A 27,060-nucleotide genomic window follows, 5' to 3' on the forward strand; every position below is an offset into this window, starting at 1 on the left:
ACACGTATGGTATAATCACGTTGATTAATGAATGCCCTGTACAGAGACAGAGCAGAACCTCCATTCACTGTCAGAACAAACCTGTGTTACCTGTCATTGCTGTGGAATGGGTCCATTATCATTTTTAAAGTTGCAGGAAAGAAATAAAACACAGCAACGTTTTTCAAAGCTCATTAGCATTACAACACAGTCCGGATCAATTACACACCCACCGTGTCATATTTAGATAAATACGCTTTGTTTGCCAGGCTCGCCATTACAAATGATAGATTAACAGAATTCCTCTTGACTCTTTCCATCATCTTTGGTCTAGGGGGAAAAAACTGCATTTCCCACAATTCTTTGCCGGATAATTGTCATCCAAAATGTCAGCTCCCGTGCAGCTCGTGCATCGGACCGAATACATGTAAAGTACTTTGTTTTCATTCTGTTTTCATCGTTCACCAAGGCTCCGCTGCCATGACAGCAGCAGTCTGCGCACAGTGCAGCGCAGCGAGCTAACGCTAGCTAGCATTTGCTCATCATGCTGTGAGTCTCCTGCTGAACGAAGACATGTTGTTGTCCGTGCTGTCTCCTGTATGGAGGAGAGGTGCTCCTCAGGTCACACTGTGCAGAAGGAGGACACCAGAGCACTGTGTGAGCTACACAGTGTGGAGACACCGCTGGATGAAGACACTTCCTGTGTCCTCCAGCTGCTGCAGGAGGAGCAGCACACAAACACACAAGGTAACAACAAGCAGTCAGCTGTGTTTACATCACTGACACATGTTATTGTCATAGTAGGCCTACATGTTATTATTACATGTAGTCAGTTACTTTCTTAAATCACTGAACAGAGTTCCAGTCCATCACTTGCCCCATTCAGATAGTTACTTAATATTATCATTTAACGATAACAAAATATATCGACTCTACTGTAAGGTGGGTTACTGTTACAGTTTAGCTGTTGTTGACGACTTCGTTCCTCTGGTTCCTCAGGAGAACATCGACCTGTCCAAGTTCCCTGTGGACAGAATCAGGAACTTCTGCATCATCGCCCACATTGATCATGGAAAAAGCACCTTGGCTGACAGACTGCTTGAGATGACTGGTATGCCTGCTCACTGCACAGACATTAAATTGAATTTTAAGAGTTTTGAGTATCATATTCAGAGAGCTTTTACTGCAGTTTCATTGATAAACAGTGGTATTTAAATGGAATAAATACTTATAGTGGCATATAAGTCAAAATAAATGCAATCTCAGATTATTCACTCTAAAATCTAGGTTTTTTTTAGGTTGGACATGAAATTGTTCATTGTTGTTGTGTTCAACCTTTATGTACCTTAATAACATCTATACTGATGCTTACTCTTCTGCAGAAATCTCACGTGTTACATCGATACACATACCGAGATTATTCATACAGACCTTGTAGTTCCAGAGATTTACACTAAATTCATTTGGTGCATGTACGTTTCGAGCAGGGGCCTGGGACAAGGCCAGATTTCAACTGGTTTGACAGAGGGGTAGTTTAAAGAGTCAATTTTAGCCTGATGGTAAAAATGTCACCATGAACCTCACTGTGCAAGAGATCACTGTCTATTTGAACACATAGTACTAAGTAAGTGATTTAAAACTTTCCTCAGCCACTCTGAAGATGATTATAACTCGATGAGGTGTTCCCAATGTCCCTGACAAACAGGTGCCATCGTGAAGACTGAGAAGAACAAACAGGTGCTGGACAAGCTTCAGGTGGAGCGAGAGAGGGGGATCACAGTGAAGGCCCAGACGGCCTCATTGTTTCACAGCCACCAGGGGCAGCAGTATCTCCTGAACCTCATTGACACACCGGTAGGTCCTCAGCTGGGTGGGAAGTTGGTAAAGAGAGGGTCACTGCAGGAAGGTTCTTGATTTGAATCCTGGTTTCGACCAGTGTCTTTCTGTGGAGTTTGCATGCTCTTCTCTTGTCTGTGTGGGGTTCTCTGGGTTCCTCCCAAAGTCCAAAGACTTGCAGACTGGGGTGAGGTTAATTAAAGACTCTAAGTTGTGAATGTTATTGTGAATGGTTGTTTGTCTCTGTACAACCTGGACCTGTACGACCTGTTCTGGGTGTACTCCACTTTTTGCCCAAGTCACCGCGGATTGGTTCCCTGTGACCATTACAGGATAAGCGATATACATAATGGATGGGTGAAAGTCTAAATGTTCCTCTGTTACTACATTATTTAGTTAAAATATCAGATTTAGACTTAGACAAACAGATTATGTAGAATCATGGTATTTATTTATATTAGTTATATTATGAAAAAAGTGCACATTGCATGACTTCAGCTCATGTCCATAATTTTCATTTACCTTAACTGTCCTCTGCAAAGCAAACAAATTACATTCAGAAAATTGCTCTGTGTTTGGTATCTTCAGATATGAATTTGAATTTGTTTACATGTTGCTCACCTATATCTCGTTGACCGTTAACTCGTTTACTCTCTCCCCAGGGTCACGTCGACTTCAGTTATGAAGTATCTCGATCGATCTCTGCGTGTCAAGGTGTCCTGCTAATTGTCGATGCCAATCAGGTACACAACTGGATGTTTTGAATTAATTATTGTGGTTGTACTCACTGTATGTGCTGCAGTTGTTAATGTGTTATTGTCATGTGAAGGGGATTCAAGCACAGACGATGGCTAACTTCTACCTAGCATTTGAAGCTCAGCTGACAATCATCCCTGTCATCAACAAGGTACGTACAGTCCAACCAGTGTTTGGTTTAATCACGTTACTTTGTCACTTGAATCTGTGTGTTGGATAATTCTGCTCTGACATTTTCTGTCTCAGATTGATTTGAAAAATGCTGATCCAGAGAGAGTGGAGTCACAGATTGAAAAGGTGTTTGATATCCCACGTGAGGAGTGCATTCGGGTGAGATGGACCATAATGAAAATCAAATTGTTGTGTTCCACAGAAGCTATTTTGAGAAACGTGTCTTATTTTATATTTTCATCTTTTATTTAGATCTCTGCTAAACTCGGAACAAATGTTGAAATGGTTCTGCAAGCAGTTGTGAACAGGATTCCACCGTAAGCAGACTCAGGTGCTATCACTTCTCAAATCAAACATCATTGACGTAAAGAAAAAAACTGAAGCTGTTTTGTTCTGTCAATGTTTATTCTCAGGCCCGTGGCGAGCACTAACAATCCATTCAAAGCCTTAGTGTTTGACTCCAATTTCGACCACTACAGAGGTGTGGTGGCTAACATCGCTGTGTTCGGAGGTCAGGTCGGAAAGGGCGATAAGATCGTGTCAACTCATCTTGGCAAAACCTACGAGGTCAATGAGCTGGGGCTTCTCCGACCAGATGAGCACCCAACACAGAAACTGTACGTGGCCTCTGTTTTCACTTACCTCCTCCTTGGTATTTTATCCAAAAGAGCTGATGTTGGAATTAACGCTGATAATTGAGAATAAGTCAATTAATGAATTAGTTGATCAGCAATATTTATTTTTAAACAAATATATCAAACATCTACGGGTTCCAGTGTCTAAATTCTGAGGATTTACTGTGTAGTTAGTGCTTTATGATTATTGTACGATAAAGATTATATGATAATAACCTGGACATGTTTAGGTTTTGAATTTCCTTCTTCTCTGAAATACATTCTGCATTTTCATAAAGTCAGTTACCTTATTTATTGTTATTTAGTATCATTGAACCATCCCAAAATGCAATTCTGCTTTTAGGAGGTTACTGTAAACATTAATTTAATATCTTCTGATACAAAAGGGAAATCCCATACAATCCCATACACATATATATATATTATAAACATTTTCAATGTAATCTGATTCTGCTGTTGTCAATGCAGCCATAAACTAAACATCAAAGCTCTGATTCAGTCAACATTGTGTTGTTGTTGTTTTTGTTGTTGTTGTGTAGTTTTGCAGGTCAAGTGGGCTACATAATAGCAGGGATGAAGGATGTGAAGGAGGCCCAGATTGGAGACACACTCTACCTTCAGGAGCAGCCTGTCGAGGCTCTCCCAGGTTTTAAACCTGCTAAAGCTATGGTGTTTGCTGGTAAGAACTGCAGCTGCTTCCTGCTTCTCTCTCTGCAAAATCAGACCAATTGCTGAAATTTATAAAATCAAGTTTAAAAAACCAAAAGCATTCGAGATGATTGTAACTAGTAGAACATGAGCCTTGAATATTCTAGTGTCAGTGCTTTTTGTGTCTCACCAGCGAGTACAGTAAAGTGCAGCCTGTGCTCTCCAAAAGAAAAAAAAGTCTTTTATGCTGATGATGTGCACTTTTCTCTGTCCCCCAGGCATGTATCCGATGGACCAGTCAGAATATCCGGGCCTCCGCAGCGCCATTGAGAGGCTGACCCTGAATGACTCAAGTGTCACAGTGCAGAGAGACAGCAGTCTGGCCCTGGGAGCAGGCTGGAGGTGTGGATGTTATGAATGAATAATAAAAAATGGCTTTATGGAGGAGTGAGGATTCTGCTGCATGTACTGTACCAGCAGATGAGAACAAAGACATGGATTTTAAAGCCTTTGAGCAATGCAACAACAAAGACCCACTCCCAAAGTCATTATGTTTGCTTTTTTTTTTATTATTATTATTATTTGCTCCTGCAGAAAAATCCACATTTTGTCTAAAAAGTACAGAACTTAAAGGGACTCTCCAGACAATCTTAATCAACATATGACATGAACTATTGGAAAATGTCTTGGATTTATCCCAAAGAGGCTCTTTGTAATTAAAAAGCAATATCATTTATAAACCTTGTGATCCTGTGGACCTTCCCCTCTCTCCCTGCAGACTTGGCTTCCTGGGTCTTCTTCATATGGAAGTGTTCAATCAGAGGCTGGAGCAGGAATACAATGCCTCTGTTATAGTCACAGCGCCCACTGTTCCCTACAAGGCTGTGCTCTCCTCAGCCAAACTCATCAAGGTAAGAGCCATTTGCTGCTCGTATATTTTCTGATCTTAACAGGGTCTGGCTCGCACTGTAATTCCTGCAAAAAAACAAAACGTTTGGACTGAGTTAGGAATTGGTGATAAATGGAGGCTGTCTGATATTTCTGGCAGGCTTTCCTCTGTTTTGTCATATGGGAGATGTTTGATGGGAAGAACACAATCAAAATGTTTGGTTGTTATGGCAAAATCACAGCCAGTAAATGAGACAAATGAACTCAATGGATAGCAGACTGTCAAGTTTATTATTCAACCTTTAGTTTTACTCGGGAATACTTCATTTACAATGAGTACAAAAATATAAAACATTCCAAGAAAACACAAATAAGAAACAGTAACATTTACATAATAGTAAAAGCAAGAGAAATGGCAAAAGCCTTCGGGATAAATGCAGAACATAAAATGTAATTTAAAGCAAATAAATCATTTAAAACAAATTAATCAACTAAAACAAGAGCAGCAGGAGGTCAAATAAAATTAGTGCTCTAAAGATAAAAATGAGTTGAGCTTAAGACTGTTCTGTATGTTATTCCATTTCACAGGTGCAGGAAGAGAAAAGCTGGATTTACCTAGCTCAGTAAAGACAGTTGGCACCTGCAGTGTAATTCAGTCATTGGAGCTTGTTGGATGAGAGCTCTCTTTTAATGATAGCAGTGATGTGATGTAAGGGGGACAAAGACCAATAAGGGCCTTAAAGATAAATAAAGGTTTCAAGCTTTACAGCTCAAGCTGTGGTTGGAGCTGTGGTATAATATCACTTATGCTTTTGGAAAGAGATTAACTAGCATGTTTTTTTCAAGTTTTAAGTTGTGTCACTTCTCCTTACAGGAACATGGGAGCGAGGAAATAACCGTCGTGAACCCCGCTCTGTTCCCTGACAGATCAGTTGTGTCGGAGTATTTGGAGCCCATGGTGATCGGGACCATTCTTGCTCCAGACACATACACTGGCAAGATCATGTCTCTCTGCTTGGTAAGAGGAGAAGGGAACATGCAAATGAAATGAATAAACCTGAACTATTGAAATCGAATTAGATCATATGGGGTTTAGTTTTCATCTGTTCATGTACACATGTATCTGCCCTTTCAAAGTCATATTTAAATTATAGTGTTTGTTTTTTAATCTAAGTCAAAGGGGGGTTACTGCCTCTAAACACTCACAGACAAGTTGGCCTGAATCTCAAGCGTGTTGTAAATGAACTGTGACAGGGGATATCAGTGCATCCATGGTTTTTACACTCTCCAAATTGGTCTGGAGGAGAAAAGAAAGTAACTACTGCACTTAAAAACTGAGGAGCCATTAAAACTGTCCTCTTGTCAAAAGTGTGCCTTCATTTTATTTGACTGATTCAACTTGTCTTTTCTTGCTACAATAGTGTTTACAAGCAGTCTCCTAACTGCTCAATCAGGTTTTATTCAATAGTTGAGACTGTAAATATACAGAATCTAAAACTAGTCAAAGCAATAACTTATATATTTTCTTGTTCTTAAAGAACCGCAGAGCTATCCAGAAGAACATGGTGTACATAGATGACCAGCGCGTCATGATGAAGTATCTCTTCCCCTTAAATGAAATTGTCGTGGATTTCTATGATCAGCTCAAATCAATGTCATCTGGATATGCAAGGTAAAACTCAACAAACACTATGTGAATGCCTACTGTCATCAACGGTCATTTAAAAAACATTTAGTATGCCTTGTCAGAGTTGTTTATGCATCGTCAAAAGTCAAAGTACTTACATCTACATTTCTTTATTTAATGATATAAGGTAAGAGTTGGTAAAATACCAGTATTAATAAAGTTAAAAGGACAAAAATATCATCTCTAACAGATTTTAAACTTTTATTCTGTTGTCAAATTGAATTAATGTATAAATGTAAATATTAAGATATATTTCTGATATAAAAACAAGCACAGAGCCAAGTACTCTCCTCCTCCTATCCCATAGTTTTCCTTCTCTTGTGTGTGAGCCTTGTCTTTAGATCACGCTCTTTGATTTCTGTGAAAGTTTTCCATGCATTCAGCTGACCATGACTTTGATTTGATCTTCCACACTGTAGCTTTGATTATGAAAACGCAGGCTACCAGGCTGCTGATCTGATAAAGATGGACATTCTGCTGAATGGTCGACCGGTTGAAGAGCTCACCACGATTGTGCACAGGTCAGTTACAACATTAGCTGAATTCAGAGGCTGCAAAGTAACAGTGATGGAGAAGAAAATATCCCTTTTGTAGACTGATGCTGCTTGAAAGCATCTTCTTACAGTCCCAGCCTCAGCTTCATTATCACCACTGCTGTCAAAAGAAAGAAATTGTGGATTTTTACGAGTTGACATAATTACAAGGTTATATGGTCCTGTATTAAGAGAGTAATTGTTCTGAGCCTATGGAGCATGAAATGTATTCAACACCCAGGACTGACATTAAAATCCAGCGTCTTGGTGGCCTGTGTTAACATTATCTTTGACAGTGACTTTACTCTCCAGACGAAGACTTTGGTCCATTTGTGACAAGGACAATAGACTAAACTTCACAGGCAAAAGTGATGATGCACAGCAGATCTGTATTTAATGTACTTACTACCAAAGCCAGCACAGAGGCCAGTGCAGGCCTGGGTAATTGAAGGGCGCTACGCTTCACCAGAGATTGCTACTCTCAGACCATTTATACAGTTAACTATGGAGACCAGCCGAGCTTGGCTTCAGCCTCTCATTCCTCAAGGGGCGATGCACCAATCACAGGGCAGAATATCTTTTACAGGGGCCACGTTATGGAGTGACTGAAATTTATCGTACGTGACTGAACCAAAGTGAGGCAAAGGATGTGCTGTCAAGCAGAGAGGCCGTTTCCATCTGTTAGGTGAACTTGGAAGAACGATACTTCCTGGCTTCTTTAAACTTTCCCCAGACATGTCTGATGGAGATGTTGTGATTCAGGGTCAGAAATATATATTCAGAAATGCAGGCAATAACCCCCCTAACCCCTATTCCCATTTTAATTAGACTAAGCCATTTAGAGGGTATAACACATGTATATGTCATTATAAGCTACTATATTTTGAATTGCTGTGTGAGTCCAGTACAATTTGAAGGCTGATGGGTGTGTTTTCATTATAGAGGCCGTGCGCACACTTCAGGGAAAGCCATGTGTGAGCGACTCAAAGACTCCATACCGAGACAGATGTTTGAGATAGCTGTACAGGCAGCTATTGGAAGTAAGGTCATAGCAAGAGAGACGTAAGTACAACATCTGCAACGAGAATGTCGCTCAGTAGAGCACATACCTCGGCCAAGGCCAGACAGTCCCCTTTAATTCCATCAAGCTGCACCACATTTCACACACTCAGACTCAGATATCTGTCCACTGAATGTACCTGAACAGTTTCATTGAGGTCCATGAATTAGTCATGATTAAGAAAATGTTGAAAAATGAAAAAAATCTTGCAAAGTTAAAGAAATTGAAATAGAAACATCCTTGGTCTTCCCCCTAATCCTCACCGAAATATAACTGGTTTCTTCCTTGACTCATATCACATCCTCCCACCAAGTTTCATTGAAATCCTTTCTTTTGTTTTTGTGTAATGTGACTTAAAAAAAGAAGTGGGTGAAAACATTACCTCCTTGGTGGAGGTAATGAGCTTTATTAGAGTGGTATGAGGAAAAGACCAATACATATATATGAAGCACTTTGAATTCTCTTTCTATAGGAAATGTGTCAATAAAATTAACTTGCCCTAAAAATGTGAAATGATAGAATTTGTCTCTTTTAGAATAAAGGCGTTCAGGAAAAATGTGCTTGCCAAATGTGTAAGTAAAGTTTTTTCTTAATTCGAAACGTTTTTTTTAATCTACAGATGTACTACAAACTCTGAATCATAATAATTTGTTTCTGTCTTTCTAGTATGGAGGTGACATAACACGCAAGATGAAGCTGCTGAAGAGACAAGCCGAGGGCAAGAAGAAGATGAGGCGTATTGGAAATGTGGACGTTCCCAAAGACGCTTTCATTAATGTTCTGAAGAGAAAAGACAAATAGACTGTGATACCACTAGAATATTATTCTGTAATTATATTATTACATTGAACAAGCACAGCTAGATTGTTGTTTAATAAAATGGTCATTGGTGCTTAAAAGTAATTGTGCTGTTTCCACTGTAAACATATCATTACATCTCTACCTGATGTATCGGTAGCTGTCCAGCATTGGCCGAGACCAGTCAACAGGTCAATGTAAGCAGAACACTATAAAGAGAGAACACTATGGTGTAGCTCAGGAGTCCAAGCCCAACGTATCGAGCTGTCTACTATATGTAGTACCTCTGAATGGGAAACTAACGTAGTAATTTAGTAGAAAGTATAAATAAATCTGTTTTAACAGAATATTACTTATTTTGTTTGGACAACAGTCTAGAAATTCAAAGGTCATTCAAACCTTTAGTTATACTAAATTTGCCCTATTGATAATGATGAATGAGCAAACTGTGTCAAATCTCACACACGCAGCAACTGTACAAATCTGTAGATAATTTATAATGAAAAGCAAATTATAAGCAGGTATATGAGTCAGATTACTCCGATTCAGTGATTGCTCTTGATGTTTGAAGAGTGATTGGGTTCAGAAGTAATAAAGGTAGGAATTGTTCCAATAACGGCCTCATATAGAAACCATAGAACCATCGCCATGACCGGTGATACATCTAAAGGTGAAATTACAGAATCTAACATTTACAAAGCAGCATCATGTCTGTGTGTTATGATTTAAGGCAAACATGAGAACTACCTCAACAACCAGCTGTCTGGTCAGATTTCATTATGGCCAAACTACCAGCATCTACATCAAATCTAATACTGCATATTATTTGTAAAACACAATGATTAACCCAACGCCTTTGACAAATCTATAAATAGATCTGTGTGTTCAATGGCAGATACAAGTCAGATACTGTGTCATACAAGATTAGAGTGGTGGGTATGTCTGCAACAACATTTCTACTAAACACCTAATGGAAATGTACATCTTTACTTTGGTTTAGCTTTCACCAACATTATAAATCTATTAGGTGAAAGTAAGCCATGGGAAAGGACCCACTGATTTGGAAAATGATGATGGTTCAGAGGTAAACCAAAGATGAGACCTATTGGTATTTTCTTAAATTGTACATGTTTATTGACTACTGAATTGAAGGTATTTATGACATATTTTTGTTTTTAAAATGTCATTATGATAAAGTTCACGCATGAATCTCTGCTCATTAAGGTTTCCTGCATTTCGTTTAAACTCAAACTGTGACTGACCTTTCTTTAATCATGCATTTCTGATTCACTTTAAAGTATAATCAAATGTTCTTGACAAATGAAGTGGGATTCTTCTAAAGTTGGGGCTTTTACTATGTCTCCGTCTGTTCCACAGTCTGTTCCAATTAATTTGTCCATATCCTCATATGAACCATACAATGAGTTTTCACACAGAACAAGGCCTGTGGACTTAATCCCCCATCATATGCATTGAAATAATCTTATCTCTTCAAGGCCGGCATGGACAGGAAGAAGGATTACAGAAACCAATAACACTTTCAGCATATGTATGGGCATGTGGATATTGTTTTGACAGATTTGAACATTTGTGAGTCTATCCTTTAATCCTCACGAGCTCTTCATCCGTTGCTGACCCTGACATTTGAAAATAACAAAGAGAAAATAGAACTGACTGATATCTGTTGGTGTGTTTGTCATTTACATGATTTGACCAGTAGATGGCAGCAACAATTCAAACATGCAGCAGAGCTAAGTAGAAGTGAAATCCTTCTTGAGCTCATTTCCAACCAGACCTCATCAACCTCAGGCCTCATAACTGTCAGGTTTCAATTTTACTAAACCCTCAGATAGTCTTCTAATGTAACTTCTTCCCAGTTGTTGGAGTTACACATTGAAAATATCTAATTGTCCCTGTGTGTTGGTAGTTGAACCTTGCAAATTAAAGCAAATCTACATATTAAAATAAATGTATCAATGCATTAACATGGAGAAACGTTTAACGTCTCTGGTTTGCACTGACTTCAAGTACTGATGACAGAACATGCAACATGTTGGGTATATTTGTTATTCATAAAAACACTGTGTGTGTGTGTGTGTGTGTGTGTGTGTGTGTGTGTGTGTGTGTGTGTGTGTGTGTGTGTGTGTGTGTATAAAATAACTCAACAATCTACAACTGTCTAAAGCTTACATTGATTGGAAAAATCATTCCCTGTCATTTATCATATGATACGTGATGACATGAAGAAGTCACAATGAAAAATAAAAAATAGCTGTATAGAATTAATACCAATTTATGATATATGGTAGGACTTGTATCAACATAATTATGTCATATAATGTAGGAATGCATGAACCTTTAAAAACAATGGCATCAGTGACGTCAGAACAATGATGAAGTTATTCATTATTGTTATTATAGCATAAAAGGTTGGCATGCCATTGCATACTTGGGTATATACAACATGTGCATGGTGTAAATCACCCCTTCATTGTTTTATTTTTTTGTTTCTCCACAACAGCAGTTTCTTGAAAATATTTGAGAATCTAGATAAAGATACATCCTGTTAGAAAACTTGGGTTCACATGATGATGGTGAACTGCAGACCAGCAGGACTCAGTGTTTGAGGACGCCAAAGCTTAGGTTGTGGGAGGAAAACAATGTGCCTGCAAATTGTTTCAGGTAAACAGGGGACATATGAGTGGGAGGAAAGACATTTTCCAGACTGATGTCAACACAGAGGCTGTTAACAGGCTCTTACTATACTCTGATGAACAAGTAGGGTGAGTCAGGATTTTGCTCAGCCAGATGTCTGATGCATATCCACATATACTGTTACATACTGCACTTATCGCTCCTGTTGGCAGGTGTGATCACACCCTGCGGCAAATCTGAGCACCTTCTCTGTTTCTAGTCATCTGATGATTTTAAGAAAGAAATGCACTTGTATTTCACCTTTGCTTTAAAGTACACTGACTCTATATGTAAAATAGTATAAAAGATGGAATCAGTAATTTTAAAAATAATTGTAATTAAATGCAAGTCATGTAGTGAACAGTCATAATTTATATAAAAGTATTTTTTTATTTTAAATGTTAATTCACCTACTCTTTCTTTGACTTAAGATAAAAGTACAAGTGACATGTAGCAGTGTATTGTTTCCCTTCTCTCTCTCTCTCTCTCTCTCTCTCTGTTTGTTTGTGTGTGTTATTATGAAATGGAATTATTACAGTAAATATATGGCAGGTTAAAATAATTTAATATTTATTAATAATTTTTAATATTTATTCTATAATCTGTAAAAGCTTGCAGGCAAGATAAGATCATATGAGATGACATGAGATAAGATAAAACAATCCTTTATTGATCCCCTAATCTAGATATTATTACAGCCTGTGTGCAAAAATACAACAGAATACAATAGAACTACATAAGAACAATTAAATCCAGCAATCAACCCTTGATTATTTTTTATTTCCCATCATTAATATATATATATATATATATATATATATATATATATATATGTATAATTAAATTACATTCAAATGCTCTATTTAGTTCATTGTTTTCTCTGCTCTCATCACATCCACTCTTGGAGCAGAGGTAAACGTTGAGTTCGCTGGGGCGCGTATTGCTCTTGTTTGGTTCTATGTTGTTCCCGTAGTTCCGTGCTCTCAATGCGGAAGCACCTTTGAATGGCGACAGCGCTAACTGGTGTCAGTGTTTTCATTTTTAATTCCGGCTACAAATATCGAACACAAAGACATATAACTAAATACCAACACGTGCAGCTCTGTAACGCGCAGTTTGACGGAGCCTCCACTTGAAACACGAAGTCATGGCTTCCTGTGTTTCCCTGCATGTGGAGGAACTGTTGCTAGCTCGCAGGTGAAATCACTCATCAACTTACTCGTTTCACGAAAGAACCCGGCAGCCAGCACAATGAAAGTCCGCTCGTCTGTTTTCGCCTCGTTCATCTTAATATTTGAAGTGATCGGCATCGCTCTCTTCCTGCGGGGATTTTTCCCTGTGCCCGTCAAGTCGTCTCTGTCATCCAAGAACAAACTGTCGGACCTGCCAGCGGAGCCTCTGTCAGGTGAGTGTGACCTCGGTTTGTATGTATACAGATAATGAACACTGCCCCGAAACCTGAAGGGAACACTTAATCATCACAGTGTAACACCAGGTCAGTGAAACTTCAGGGACTGAATCATGTTCACCTGCTTTGGTGCAAATGAAAATGACAACAGGAGCAATGGAGGCAAAAGCAGGACGATCCCCAAACAGAGACTGGTTCTACATGTGGTGGCCCCAGACAGTTGCTCTCTCTCCTTATCCATCCTGACTGGTTCCTCTCTAGTTTTGTGTTCAGCTGGTGTCCTTGTCACTACTGGCAGCATCAGGCGGTACCTGCAGCCCAATCAGGTTGCACAGGTAGTCCAGCTCCTCCAGGAGGGCCCATCCATACATATGTGCACAAGAAGCTTTGTTGTGTCTCAAGAGTCTCAAGAGCATGGAGGAGACACCAGGAGACCGGCCGTTACACGAGGAGAGCTGGACAGGGCCGTATAAGGAAATCAACCCGGCAGCAGGACCAGTTTCTGCTCCTTTCAGGAGGAGCACTGCCAGACTCCTACAAAATGGCCTCCAGCAGGCTTCTGGTGTGCATTTTTCTGACCAAACAGTCACAAACAGACTCCATGAGGGCGGCATGAGGGCCAGGCGACCTCTAGTGGGGCCTGTGCTCACACAGCCAAGCACTGCGCAGCTCGAAGATATTCACCAAATATGACCAGAATTTGAAGGTGTGCCACTGGCCCCCCCGTCACATATGAAAGCAGGTTCACACTGAGCACATGTGACAGGCGTGAAAGAGTCTGCAGACACTGTGGTGAACGTTGTGCTGCATGTAACATCATCCAGCATGACCAGTTTGGTGGTGGGTCAGTGATGGTCTGTGGAGGCATATCCATGAAAGGACGCGCAGACCTCCATGTCATATCCAACGGTACCCTGACTGCTGTTAGGTACCGGGATCCTCACAGAGATTGTCAGACCTTACACTGGTGCAGTGGGACCTGGGTTCCTCCTGGTGCCGGACAATGCCTGGCCTCATATGACCAGAGTGAGTGGACACTTCCTGGATGATGAAGACATTGATGCCATTGACTGGCCCTCACGTTCCCCTGACCTAAATCCAAATGGGCACCCTAGGGACATTATATCTGTGCATATGACTCCACCAAGCCCTGCCACAGACTGTACAAGAGCTCACTGATGATCCAGGTGTGGGAGGAGATCTCCCAGGACACCATCTGCTGACTCATCCGGAGCATGTCCAGACATTGTCAGGAGTTCATACAGACACACAGAGGCCACACACAAACACTACTGAGTCACATTATGAGTTGAGTGATCGTATCTTATCAGCCTGTGGTTAAAATTCTTTACTTAGATTTTTTGTTTGGTTTTGAATCCAGCCCTCAATAGGTTGATGATTTTAGTTTCCATTGACCGCTGTGTTCCCTTATTTTTTGGAGCAGTGTATACATGTGCGAGTATGAGCCTGTATATCTGTTCAAACTTATAAGATGTCCTCTTGAATTACAGGGAGCTCTCATAACTCCTCTCGCCTGCCCCAGCCCCTGTTTAAGCGGGTGGTGATAATGCTGGTGGATGCCCTGCGGGAGGACTTTGTGTTCGGACCCAGTGGTCACATGTACATGCCCTACACCAGACATGTGGTGGAGAGAAGCTCATCACACAGTTTTGTGGCCAAGGCAAGACCCCCAACAGTCACCATGCCCAGGATCAAGGTGAGACACTTTCCCTCAGGTGCTTCATGAAGTGCAGGTTCGGGTTAGGTGTTCCTTACAATTACTGCTTTTGTTTTGATGACTATGGAACAAATGTCAAATACATTTTCAGAGCTTGGATTGAACTTCTGACCTTGTGGTTAGTGGGCAACCCACCCGACCTCCTGAGCCACATGTATACAATACCATTTTACAATTCCCAGTACCGATTTCAATACCTGGATCCCTCAGCACATATGACGATGCCAAACAGTGATCCAATACAAGCGGCCAGCACATTTTAAATAACAACAACCTCTATAGTATATTTAACAGCTGTATGCTACTAATCCTAAATTAAAGTAAAGATTACATTTGTTGTATTGCCTGGCTCAGGCTGAACCCTTTGAAAAAAAAATACATCCAGAAACCTTATTATGATATCAATGAACTCTATTTGTATAGCACCCTTCAGACAAGAAATACAGCTCAAAGTGCTTCACATAGAATATAGATAAAAATAAAAGCATGTTAAAATGTAATTGAAATAAGAAGAGAACAGATTTTAAGAAACATTAGAACATGCTTAAATGCTAAAATCTAGATTATTTAGTCAAACAGTCATAACTGAAAAGACGACAAATTGTGTATAAAACTATGGATCTCTTGGGACTTTCACACAAGTTTCTTTTTGGCTAACTCCAAAAACATCCAGTGAGAAGCTTATCTGCAAATGGAAACGCCCCAGTGACAGTGCTCAGAGTGTTCAGAGCTGACAGACTATGGTAACTCAGATAACCACCTTACAAGTGTGGTGAGCAGAAAAGCATATCTGGAGGAACAACACGTCCAACATTGAGATGGATTTTCTACATTAACAGAGACCATGTCAGGTTCCACTCCTGTCAGCCAATAACAGAAATGTGAGGCTGCTGTGGATAAAACTCAGAAAAAACTGGACAGTTGAAATCTGAAAAATGTAGCCTGGTCGGATGAATCTGGATTCCTGCTGAGGCTGCAGATGACAGCATCAACATCATGAATCCACAGAGCAAACCTGTCTGTGTCAACACTCTGGGCTGGCAGTGCTGACCATGTTTTCCCTTCATGGCCTCAGTTTACCATCTGCAAATGGCTACTTCCAGCAGGATAATGCTCCAACTGCTTTTTTAACAGTGAGTTCAGTGAATATGAGTCAGTGAGGACACCTTTAGGATGAAAAATCATTCATATATAAATATATATATCCACATTCAAAATATCTATGTAAAATGCTAGGAGCTTTCTGAAAGGGGTGTTTTTAGCCTATAATTACACATTTGGTTCCTTGGCAGAATTTGAAACGGCTGAAAACACAGTGCGTTGCCACATTTGGATGATGTGTCATGCTGATGAGAATATTTTGGGAGCAGGTGGGAATTACAGTCATGTCATGTGCGCCTTGCATGACAGTTGGTAGTGCTGAAACACACAAAGATTGTGGGCAGACTGGGAAAGAGTCAGCGTGTTGTTTCAGTGGTGTTGGAGAGATTTTGCAGAGGAGAGGGAGTTATTCTCCAGAAAAAAAAAGAGCAGCTCGGTCAAGTCCATATGGGCTCTGGGCAGTGCTGAGCTGGTGGGAAGGAATCTAACTGAAGCTGTCAGGTTAAGCAGAATATTCGGTCTCAGTGTCAGGGAGCAGAATAAAAGGCAGCATTCACGATTTAGCAGTGGTGGGAGGAGCAGGATGTGTCAAGCTGTTGTAACGATGGAGGAAGATGGGAGCCAAAAGGCAGCCCCAGAGAAGCCTGCTGAAGATACACAATGTGGTCAGACAGGTAGACTGGGAGCTGTGAGAGTGCACACTCAGCAGTGCTCAGGTCAGCGAGTGTGGCAAAGAGCACGTGTTGGTCGATAGTGTCTGAGAGAGTGAGCGATGAAGACGAGGAGGAGCAACTGTGGAGGAAGAGCAGCAAAATTCCTCCCTGAACACTGATCCTACTTAGTGTGGTACAATGTGTAGGAGCAGCTTACAATCACCATCAATTGATATTAGTATAATTGATATCATATTTTAATTTATTGAACTAATTAGTTAATGATTTAGCCTGGACAATGTCAACACTGACAAATGCCTGTTAAAATCATCAGATCACAAAACCCTGTATTAAATGCTTTTAAATTGAATTCACATATTTCTGACATGGTCTTATCAGTATCTACCCTAAACTTAAAGTAGATCAGTTTACTGTCACATGACACAAAGAAAAACATCAAATGATCACAATGTAGAAGAACTAATGCATGTTTGGTATTTTTGTAAAACCAGTGTCTTTTCAAAACAACCTCGAGCCGGAGGAAAACCATACAGTCCACAAAACTCCATTTACACTGAAACCATCTGATCAACATCCAGTCGGTGGGACATACGAATTATATCTGGTTGTTTCATTATTAAAGTAAATGTTTCAGCTCTTGGCTGTAAAATATTAAAATAGAAAAGCTGACAAATGGACATTATACTTTCCCAGAGCCCACAGTGTTTGTATTGCCTCCAGTAGCTTGTTTTATACGACCAATGTCCAGTTTAGTTTATGATCGTCTATGAGTAAGAAAATCTTCACATCTCCATTTTGAATCACCAGTTAACAAAGGCTTTTGATCTTATCCCCATCTTTTAGTTTTCTTACTCTGTAAAGCAGCCTTGGATAACTTGACAGGAAAAATACAAATCCAAGTTATTGTAACTTAGTTTTTTTTTCAGTGGATTGATATTCTAATTCTTAAATGATTGATATTCTTTTGATCAGTCAATTTACTGGGAAAAAAGTTTTCAAAAAAACCAAACAAACCTTGCCTTTTTTCTGGGGGTTGTGGTTCTACTTGTCTGATGTTCTCTACAGAGACTCTTGTTTCCGTGGGGTTTTAATGCACTCTGGTTATAATTGTCTGCTAATTGATTGTAATGTAGTGTTTCCACACACATTGAGAGGGAGAAGATATGTCAGTACATTGATTTAGTTTAGCTTGCTGTAAGTGGACGTAGGAGTTAAAGAAGATTTGATTCTGGTTGTTGTGAAATGAAAGGATGCTGGATGACAGCTGACCTGGATTGAGGTGGACATGCAGGGAGACAGATGTTCCCCCATAATCCAAGGGTTTAAAGAAGGATGAAGTGATGATGGAGAGAAATAGCTTGACGGCAGCTTGGAAAAACAACCATTTCAAAAGAGAAGGCTATGTAGAGGGAAATCTATAAAATAAAATATTTTAGATTTAGGACAAGCACGTAGGGTTTATGCCTCAGTAGATACATTCAGTAAAGTAAATGTACAAGGTAGATAAATTGAAAATGTCACTTTCTCAGCTGGGTGAGTTTGATTTGCAGATCTGCTGAGAGCTTATATGTATTAACTCTGCAGGTGGACAGTTTATCACATTCTATGGGGATAGTTAGTGTATTCAATAGATAACACCTTAATAGAGCAACTGCATTACTTTATATTCTGCCATTATTTATTGACAAATACTAACTCATTAATTAATTGATTCTTGAAATAGAGTTGAGGCCTTTTTAATCGAGAGGCTGATATAAATGAGATTAACACAGCCTACCATAATGAAATCCCACAAGACATTGCTGTCAGTTTTTTTGGCTCGCTGTCACACTGCAGCTGATGTGTCACAGAAACAGGCATATGATCAACACTCTGAGGCAACACATTATTCTATCTGTCATTTGAGTGTAGTTTCAGTCTAACTGCAACTTTATTCAAAATGCATGTTATCCATAGAGCTTTATTAACATCGGTGCTGAGATTAAATTTATCAATCACATCTTTAAGGTGTGGAAATGCACCAGTAGGGGGCAGTACAGATCAGCTGCCATTTGTTGCCTACTATCACTGCATTGCACCCAATTAACTGGTGTGGCACAGCTAAGTATCCCAAATCATAATCTCTCAGTGGCATAGCATTTACACACATTAGACCCCACACTTCCTCCACTGAGTCAAATGAAGTTGCAATCTCAATGCACCATACACACAGCTGAGTCTTATTCAGACACACAGTTAGACTTTATTGTCTAGTTATTTGTCTCTTTTCTCAACTTTTTTTATTAAGGGCTCGGCAGCAAACAGGTTTTAAGTCTGGAAACACCACCCACGAAAATCCCACTAAATTTAATGATTCCAATTTAGTCTGCCTCTGTAACCGTGACGGGAAGAGAGAGGAAGTTACTTTTCCTCCATGGTCCTGTATTCACATGAGGCCAGTTGAGCCGCTCTCTCAGAATGGCGCAGCAGTCAGTGGACATTACCGAGGTGCTGGATTTGGACAATGAATTCAGTTAATCATAACAGCAGCAGCAGCCGCCGCAGCAGCAATGCACTGTGGGTGTCTGAAAGGCTCGTATCTGCTCTGGTAGTATGGACACAGTTGATCAGCTGCATAATTTGCCCAATATATTACCTCCATAGGTATTATGTGGTAATCAGGCCAGAGAAGATTGAGGGCATTTTCATGTAAATGTTAAAAAGTCGTCTTTTCAGTAGTTGCTCAGAAGCATGTGCTGAAAAGGAAACTGGACTCTCGCCAGACTCAGAGACTCGAAGTCACAGCTCCTTCCGTCTGTGCTTTGGCACCTTTTCAAGTTTTCAGCACTGTGCCAGACACTGTCTGTATACCCCACTGATATTGTATTTGACATTTAAGCAGTGGCACATCGCAAACTCAGACACACGCTGCAGCCCAGTAATTAGGTTGATGAGTTACTGATTCGTTTAGACAGACTCTTCTTGAAGAATTTTAAGATTTAACCTTTTTAAACTGTGAATGTTTACATGTCACAAGATAATTATTACTATAGAATCACGTGTCATTGTGTTTATTATGTAATCTCTATTTAAAGTGTTAGTTTATTAGTCATCTCTGTTAATAGACTGGGTGCCTCAGTGAGACTGAAGAGGCAGAAAGAGAAGACAGCTATGGAAGTGGAACCATTTGTCTCTTCCTAAAACAAGCATCTGCACTGACAGGAGCAAAACAATTGCCAGGAAGGAAGTGGTAAATAATGGAGCCCAGAAACAAAGATCACTAAATATTCATCTTAAAGTTTCCAGCTGTAGAATAGTTTTTTGTTATATCTCTGAAACAATTGACCAAACTTAAAGGCATCACTAAGTTGTGTAGAGCAGAGGTTCTCAAAATGTTCCTTACCAAGGGCCCCCTACAAGTTAGAACATATTCTGGGGACCCCCCTCATCTATATTCCTTGGAATAGTTTGACATAGCCTTTTATTTTTTACACCTCTACTCAGTTATGTGAAAGAACAGCACAAGACAAATATCTTAGACATGTATTGAGAGTATTTTAACCATATCAACACATAAGACCCATTTTTAATGATCATTTAGAGATGTCTGGAAACATTTCACAGACCTTGTATCACGGACTGCCATTTGAGAACCACTGGAGTAAAATATCTGTATTAGTTTGTCATTGGTGAATAGGAGACACAAAATCAGCACAGGATAAATTGGTTCGCATACATCAAGACTTGCGCTGAGCAATATGGTCAAAATTTATATCAAGATAAAATGTTTGAATTCAATTTTCACAGTCAATACTGACAATCAGATGAATGTCACATTCATTTTTTATTTTAAGTTTAAAGACTGATATTGACTCTTGAGTGAAGGTTGTGACTCTATGAGTAGAGAATGACAATTGACAGCAAAACATTTCATAAATCTTTGGTATCTTTTGTATGATATACCTCCTGACTGTGCTTAAACAATGCATAAGCATTATATATATTGCACTTTAGTTATATTGCTATTGATACAAATTATATTGCAATAATTATTGCAATGCTTTATTTCCCAGGCCTAATCAAGACTAAACACATTATAAAAACAACATGGTCCTAGGGATAGATACTGAAAGTGTGATAGAAAATAAAGGAAGCTTTATGTCTTGTCAGTTCTTAAAGCCTTCCTACCCTTCATTGTGGGGGTGTGACAGTCTTAGTTTATTGCTATTTGTCTCTTGTGTCTGTGAAGTAGACACAGAGTTGCTACAGAACAGCTAAAGTGGAGCTCACACAACCACGCACGAACTGCTACAAAGTGTTTCGCAAACAAAAGAACATCACTAATATATAAAAGTTGCTAAATGCACAAAATCCCCCAGTGTGAAGTGACAAACAGGGATATGTAAGGACAAAAACATCAGTGATAAACTGGATAAAATAGTGGTTTTAAAAAGGGATTGGAAAGATGACTCTGAATTTGCCTGCCCAGCTCCCTCGTCAGGTTCCTTTAACACCGGGACCTTCACACAATAAAGGCTGGTCAACTCTGATTTTAGCTCCGATTTCAGAGCATCCTGCACAATCTCAGGCTGTGCACCGGGCAGCTCACAGGGGGGTTTAAATAACTGTGTTTGCTGCCAGCATCTGCAATCTCACGTCTCCTTCAGTGCATGAAGACAAGGCCTTTGTACTCCCCCCTCGACGATCCACCATCCTCTCTCCTGACTTCCAAAACAGGCTGTGTTTTCCTTGTCAGTCAAATAGAGGCCAGTGTTGTTTTACTGCACATTCCATGATGAAATCAGTAGAAATTATACTTCATAAATATCATCTGTCCTCCTGATTCAGCTTTCAGTTTCCATCTGTGGCTGCAAGATTGGTTTGGGGATGTGGGAATAAGTCAGGTGTCTGAAGTTAATTTATTGTAGTTACTAATCAGACAGAATGGATATTAATGAATTTGATTTGTTTTGAAGATTATCAATATTAAATTTAAAAAAAAAACAGTTTTTAACACTGACCTCCAGCGCATATCTAAAGTAACCGGATTCATATGATGCAAGTTCAAGGTTGTATTACACCATTTGTAGACAATTATTGTTCAAAGGACAATGACAAAAACACATCTCTCCTCAGGCTCTCACCACTGGCAGTATCCCAGGCTTCATTGATGTGGTAATGAACCTAAATTCTCCTGCACTGCTGGAAGACAACCTCATTTGGCAGGCTAAAACAGCAGGGAAGAGGATAGTTTTCTACGGAGATGACACCTGGGTCCGCCTCTTCCCCAAACACTTCATGGAGTATGACGGCACCACCTCCTTCTTTGTGTCCGACTACACTGAGGTACGTGCAAGTCAACCGGGGTTTAGCTTTGTGAAGGATATGAGTGATTAGTTTTTATCAATTATGGCTAGAATATAGATATCATAGAAGTTAAGTTTGAAAAGGTGGAAGTTTTAATCAAACATGTTTATAGTTTTGCAGCATGAGTTGATTCACTTCAGCCTCATTTGTTTCATAATGTAAATATGACAACTTTGCTTAACGTAGAATGATTCATAAAATCTTCTAATTTTATTATTTGCAATAAAACTCAGATTTACGGGGGCTGTTCATGAAACAAAATGAGTCATTTTCCTGTGTGTGAATTACTTTGATTGCATTATGCAACATTATAATTAGTGCACAGGTTCCTCCATTTTTCATAGACTGCATATTTTTGCATGTTAAACCAAACAATAACCCTGAACATACAACAAAAACTTTATGCTGCATCAATTGTTTTATGTTTCTCTTCTGTGTAATATGCTGAGCAGGTATGTTTGGAAATGATTCAGTTGCTGTGAGGCCAACTTATCATTATTAAAGTGTAGAAGGCAGGTGTTAAACATTGGAACCAGCAAACACAGACAAAAGACTGTTCATCAATTAGTTTGCAGTGGAGCTACAAATGTGCTGTGGATCTTTATGCAGTCTACTCTAGTTTACACTAGCATATTGGAGGTGCTGATTTTTAAGACATTTACCTGAAATTATGGCTGCAGGTATATCTGCCAGAAAATATTTGTCTGGAATAATCAGACAATCATGTGGCTCAATCATCCCAGCTCCACGTGCAAAGCTTCTTTTGGCTCTTAATTTGCTGAACGACGTGATTTGAATCATTTCAACCTCAACAGATTATGAGGTGAAATCCTGTAAACGTATTGTTTACTTTCAGGTTGACAACAACGTGACCCGTCATTTGGACAGCACCCTGAAGAGAGATGACTGGGACATTTTGATCCTTCACTACTTGGGCCTGGACCACATCGGTCACATCAGTGGACCCCACAGTTCACTCATCCAGCCCAAACTGCTGGAGATGGATGATATCCTGAAGAAGATTCACGGTGCCCTCATTTCCAAGGTAACACCATTCTCAGTTTACACATGATGCTTTACTTTAAAACCATCTGCATGTTCTGTTGTTTCACAATTTATTTACCTTGAGTTTTTTTATTGAGGGAAAGATTTCCCACATAGTGTATGAATTTTAAAGAGAAGCTTGAAGCTGCACTAAACAATATATTTTTTATGAATAATGGTGAAAAGGAGAGTGAGGCTAATATGTTTCATTTTGAAATGTTCTAAACGAACATTCACGTACACTTAGCATATGCAAGGAGGTCTAAACAGGAAGCAGATTTTCTACTTGGTAAGATTCGCTTAGTTACAAAAACTACTATGAACAAGAAACTGCAATGGTGAAAAGAAAGACGAGTTATTTCTTTTTGACTTTAAGTGCTTACCACATTTTGCATTCATCGTCGTGACCAATAAGAACCAATCAGATGCGAGTGTGGGTGACTGTCTCAGTCTTGAAACTAGAGCAGAGCCAGCAGCATTTCCAACCCTCTCTGTTTTAGACAGTTGAAAACTCCAGAGTAGTGTGTAGGGCAACAGAGATATGTTTTCCAACTACTGAAGCCTTATTGGACGAGTGATCAAATCACCTAAAACATGACTATTCCTCTGTATCTGCTGAATGTTTAAATTGGCACCTCTTTACAAAAACTTATCTGTACCAATGAAGTCAACACAATTTCTAAATCAATCATTTATTCAGAAAGAAGCTAGATCTGTCGGACAAATCAGTTATTTCCCTTTTTAAGCCATCATATCCAAGTCCCATCCCGGCTCCGCTGTAATGATCGTTAGCTGTTATTCTTGATCTTATGAATCATACACTGAATATTTTAGTAAAGCTCTCTGGAGCAGTGGTCAAACAAAACAAGCAATCCGATGATGACATCATCCTTTCTGAAATGGTTAGTGCATTTAAGCCATTTTCTGACATTGTTGGATGTAGAATTGTTTGGACTTAATGAGGCCACAATATATAAAATACACATGCAGTATAGAGCTTAGGTTGAGGTTGTGTCCCAAGTGGTCAGGATATGCTCAATGCAGCTTTAAATCCATTCCCCATATTTTATTAATCCAACAAAACACAATTGGCAGATGTTTTAAAAATGAGCTCACTTGTGCTCAATGAAAGAAAATCAATAGGAGTGAAATACATTCGTAGGCAGTTATTGGTTCCTACATATCTTTAATATGAAGTAATTGTGGAATCTTGCAATGAAAACTAAATACACTTCCAGAATGTAAATGCACTGAATTGCAGTTGCTAAAAATTGTAATTTGATGTCATGGCAATCCTGAGGATTAGAGTTTTAACCTATTAGTTATATACTCACTCGATTTGTAGACTGGCTTTTCTTCTACTTTTCAAATCAAGTTAATTAGACCAATTTGCTCTCTGCATCTCGGCTGCTGCTCCGTTTAAATCTGGCTCGTCGACATCTGTTTCTCTCACATTCCACTTACTGTGTTCCAATAGTATTGTTATCTGTTTAAGAGTTTCGAGGGTTGTAGTCAAGTATGCAAATGTTAACTTTTTGACCTATACTTAATAATTTAATGTGATGCTATCAGATTTTTTTCGTCATCTTTTTTCGGATGGTCTTTTAATTACAGGGGTATTTTTTGTTTTGTTTTGTGCTTCCAGCAGTTATGATGTTATCTCTTGCAGCAGCCACACAGATTTAATAAACTGTTAAGCTTTTCTCTTATCTTTCTTTTTGTCTTGGATCATTGAAGGTTTCATGGCCTTGTTTTCTCTGTGTGGTCTGACAGCTGTGCATGCATTATGTTTTTGCACCGCATGTGTTAATGGGTATTATCTCACTGTCATTCAGTTGTGTAAAGCTTGTATTTAGAGTGTCAAGTCATGTATGCGTACAGTCGCCCTCCTTTTTCTCATGGTTTTATGAGAGAACATAAGACAACTGCACATATCCTAGTTAAGTTTTCCTCTTTTTGATGATACAGTGGAGAGTATTTAACAGAAATGACGCAAAATTTCACCACGCCCCCCAAAGTTGTTAATTCAGGCTGGTTAAATTCTGTCTCTCCAGGCTTGTGGTTACATCTGCATGTTGTGGGTAATGGTAGCCTCACAATGAGCACTTTGAATGAAATGTGTTTGAAAGTCTTGCTACAGTCACATTAGCGAGAGCTGTGAAGGTTCTTTTCTACAGCAGCCGTGTGACCTAAATATAGTAACAGCCCAGTGGGGTCCCGTAGCTTATTTGAGAGGCTCCTGCACAAAAAACAACTATGTTCTCTTTGATCGGCATATGATCTTAACATGTTGGGGGTGTAATCTCATTTAAGGGGGTTCGACTGCATGTTTCAGGTGGCTGTTGATGCAGCTGCATACAAAAAACAAAAAATATATTCCTCAGAGGAGAAAAATGGGGTAGCATTGAAATGGCAGCCCTCAAAGTTTTCTTTGTAATGGCAATGGCATATTTCTGCGAGCTATCAGGGGCAGAGAAATGGTCCGCCTGCCCACTCTCCATTAAAACATGATTGGAAAGTAGGATCTCCTGGTTATAAAGACATCTGTCAGACCTTTGTGTTAATGGCAAGGACATGGCCTCATACTTCTCTTTGGATTTTTCAAATTTTAAGGCTGTTGCGCACAGAGTAATCAGGGTAATCTGTGCTACGTATTTCACAAGGGAGATACATTAAAGGATGATTCACTCGTGCAAATGTTAAAACAGTTATATCCTTGTTCCATTTTTTCTTTTTCCATTCTTTCTTTTCTTTGTCTGCTCTGACAGAAGACCTGGATTTTGTCATTTCACTGTAAAATTCATCACAGTGGTTCCTTGACTTTGTTTTTCTGATGTGTCCTCACAGACTCATCAGATGTTTTACTGTTCGCAGGAGTACACAAAAACCTTTCAACCAATTTTTTTAAGACTTGGTTAAAGGGTGGGATATGGACCAAGGAGGAACCCATTAACCTTTGGAGCAGATTAGATTAAAGTAGTAAAATAGATTTTTTTTTTCTGTAACATTGTGAGTTTTATTACATTTGTCAGAAAACAATGCAGAGATCTTTATAAAAACAGGTCTAGCATACATAGAATGCTGATATTTATGAACAGGTGACATTTGGTCCTGTTCAGACCTGGTTTCAACATTCGTCCTGAGAGTTAAGACCACAAGTGGACTAGTCATGCACAGCTATGAAGAAAGATTTTTAATCCATTTGAGGAAGAAATATCTGCCATTATGTGGTGGTCAGTCTTGATATTGTGGTGGTGGTCACAAGCAAATCAAGGTATGGACAACGAGAAGTGGAGAAACTCTCTCTAAACTCGAGTTGGTCAAAGGGTGTCAGCTAAGTCATTTATCCCAGATCATCTCCAAATATGGTCTGAGTGATCAGATCTCAGGACACATTGGAGACACATTTGGGTTCATTCAGACCTGAACTTAGCAGTGACCTCTTGTGATTGGAATACCATGCAGGCAAAGATTGACACATATTTGATAAGCAACAAAACATTTTACTAATCTGAGGTTGATCAATTATATGTTTGCAAAATACATAACCATTAAGTGGTCCATCCATAAATATTGAATCTTTATTGGTAAATTAGACTGCGATAATATGTTGCTTATTTTTCAGACTAGGCTGCTTTGTGATATTCAGGAGATTATGAGCAAAATGTTTCTCATTTTGTAAGAAAAATTATTAGTTTGTTGAACTTATTGTCTCATTAGGGGGAGCTGCAGTCGAGAACCTTTACATAAAAGACAAAGATCCTTATATGCACAGCTACATTCAGAGACAGGCAGCTTTAATGTTTCTCCAGAGGACGACAGGCTTTGTTGTGTGTGCTCAGTGAAATTAAGAATGAGATTCATTTCTTGTTCTATTGGACATAAGGGGTGAACTTAAGATGTCCTTTATTTTTGTTAATTCCTTCTGGCTCGATAATGAAAAACTTTCTTAGGCTTTAGGAAGGGAACTTTTTGAAGCTGCTTTTATTTGCCAATCTAAAAGGCAGAATAATGGAACACTGCAACTGTACCTCTTGGTGTCTTGTAAACCCATGGGAGTATGG

The 27,060-nt window shown here is 39.3% G+C and overlaps 2 protein-coding genes across 3 annotated transcripts in view; both read left to right on the forward strand.

The window, feature by feature from the left end:
• The first annotated feature begins 336 nt into the window (after nucleotides 1-336).
• Nucleotides 337-9,096, forward strand: guf1 (GTP binding elongation factor GUF1). The gene is made up of 17 exons (XM_069531896.1): nucleotides 337-726; nucleotides 979-1,090; nucleotides 1,685-1,833; nucleotides 2,478-2,558; nucleotides 2,645-2,722; nucleotides 2,818-2,901; nucleotides 2,995-3,059; nucleotides 3,156-3,359; nucleotides 3,917-4,056; nucleotides 4,304-4,427; nucleotides 4,804-4,936; nucleotides 5,788-5,931; nucleotides 6,452-6,585; nucleotides 7,020-7,121; nucleotides 8,076-8,195; nucleotides 8,729-8,765; nucleotides 8,860-9,096. Exons 1-17 carry the CDS (start codon nucleotides 553-555, stop codon nucleotides 8,992-8,994), a joined length of 2,016 nt encoding a protein of 671 aa, XP_069387997.1. The 5' UTR covers nucleotides 337-552; the 3' UTR covers nucleotides 8,995-9,096.
• A 3,556-nt stretch (nucleotides 9,097-12,652) lies between these two features.
• pigg (phosphatidylinositol glycan anchor biosynthesis class G (EMM blood group)) overlaps nucleotides 12,653-27,060 on the forward strand; it is a 60,525-nt gene continuing 46,117 nt past the window's right edge. The window contains exons 1-4 of one of the 2 annotated variants that reach the window (XM_020083698.2): nucleotides 12,653-13,090; nucleotides 14,605-14,810; nucleotides 21,722-21,931; nucleotides 22,809-22,997. In XM_020083698.2, coding sequence (XP_019939257.2) covers nucleotides 12,937-13,090; nucleotides 14,605-14,810; nucleotides 21,722-21,931; nucleotides 22,809-22,997 — 759 coding nt within the window. In that variant the 5' untranslated portion in view covers nucleotides 12,653-12,936. The remainder of the gene's footprint in view (nucleotides 13,091-14,604; nucleotides 14,811-21,721; nucleotides 21,932-22,808; nucleotides 22,998-27,060) is intronic. The other variant, XM_069531735.1, reaches the window with a different exon arrangement.

Source organism: Paralichthys olivaceus, chromosome 9 (assembly GCF_024713975.1).
Source record: "Paralichthys olivaceus isolate ysfri-2021 chromosome 9, ASM2471397v2, whole genome shotgun sequence".
Classification (NCBI taxonomy): Eukaryota; Metazoa; Chordata; class Actinopteri; order Pleuronectiformes; family Paralichthyidae; genus Paralichthys; species Paralichthys olivaceus.

Excerpts from the sequence above, each read along its gene's own strand:
- guf1 (XM_069531896.1), top strand. The coding sequence starts at position 553 with ATGTTGTTGTCCGTGCTGTCTCCTGTATGGAGGAGAGGTGCTCCTCAG. Across the intron at positions 4,428-4,803 it reads GCCCTGGGAGCAGGCTGGAG|ACTTGGCTTCCTGGGTCTTC; the intron begins GTGTGGATGTTA and ends CTCTCCCTGCAG. Across the intron at positions 8,196-8,728 it reads AAGGTCATAGCAAGAGAGAC|AATAAAGGCGTTCAGGAAAA; the intron begins GTAAGTACAACA and ends TGTCTCTTTTAG.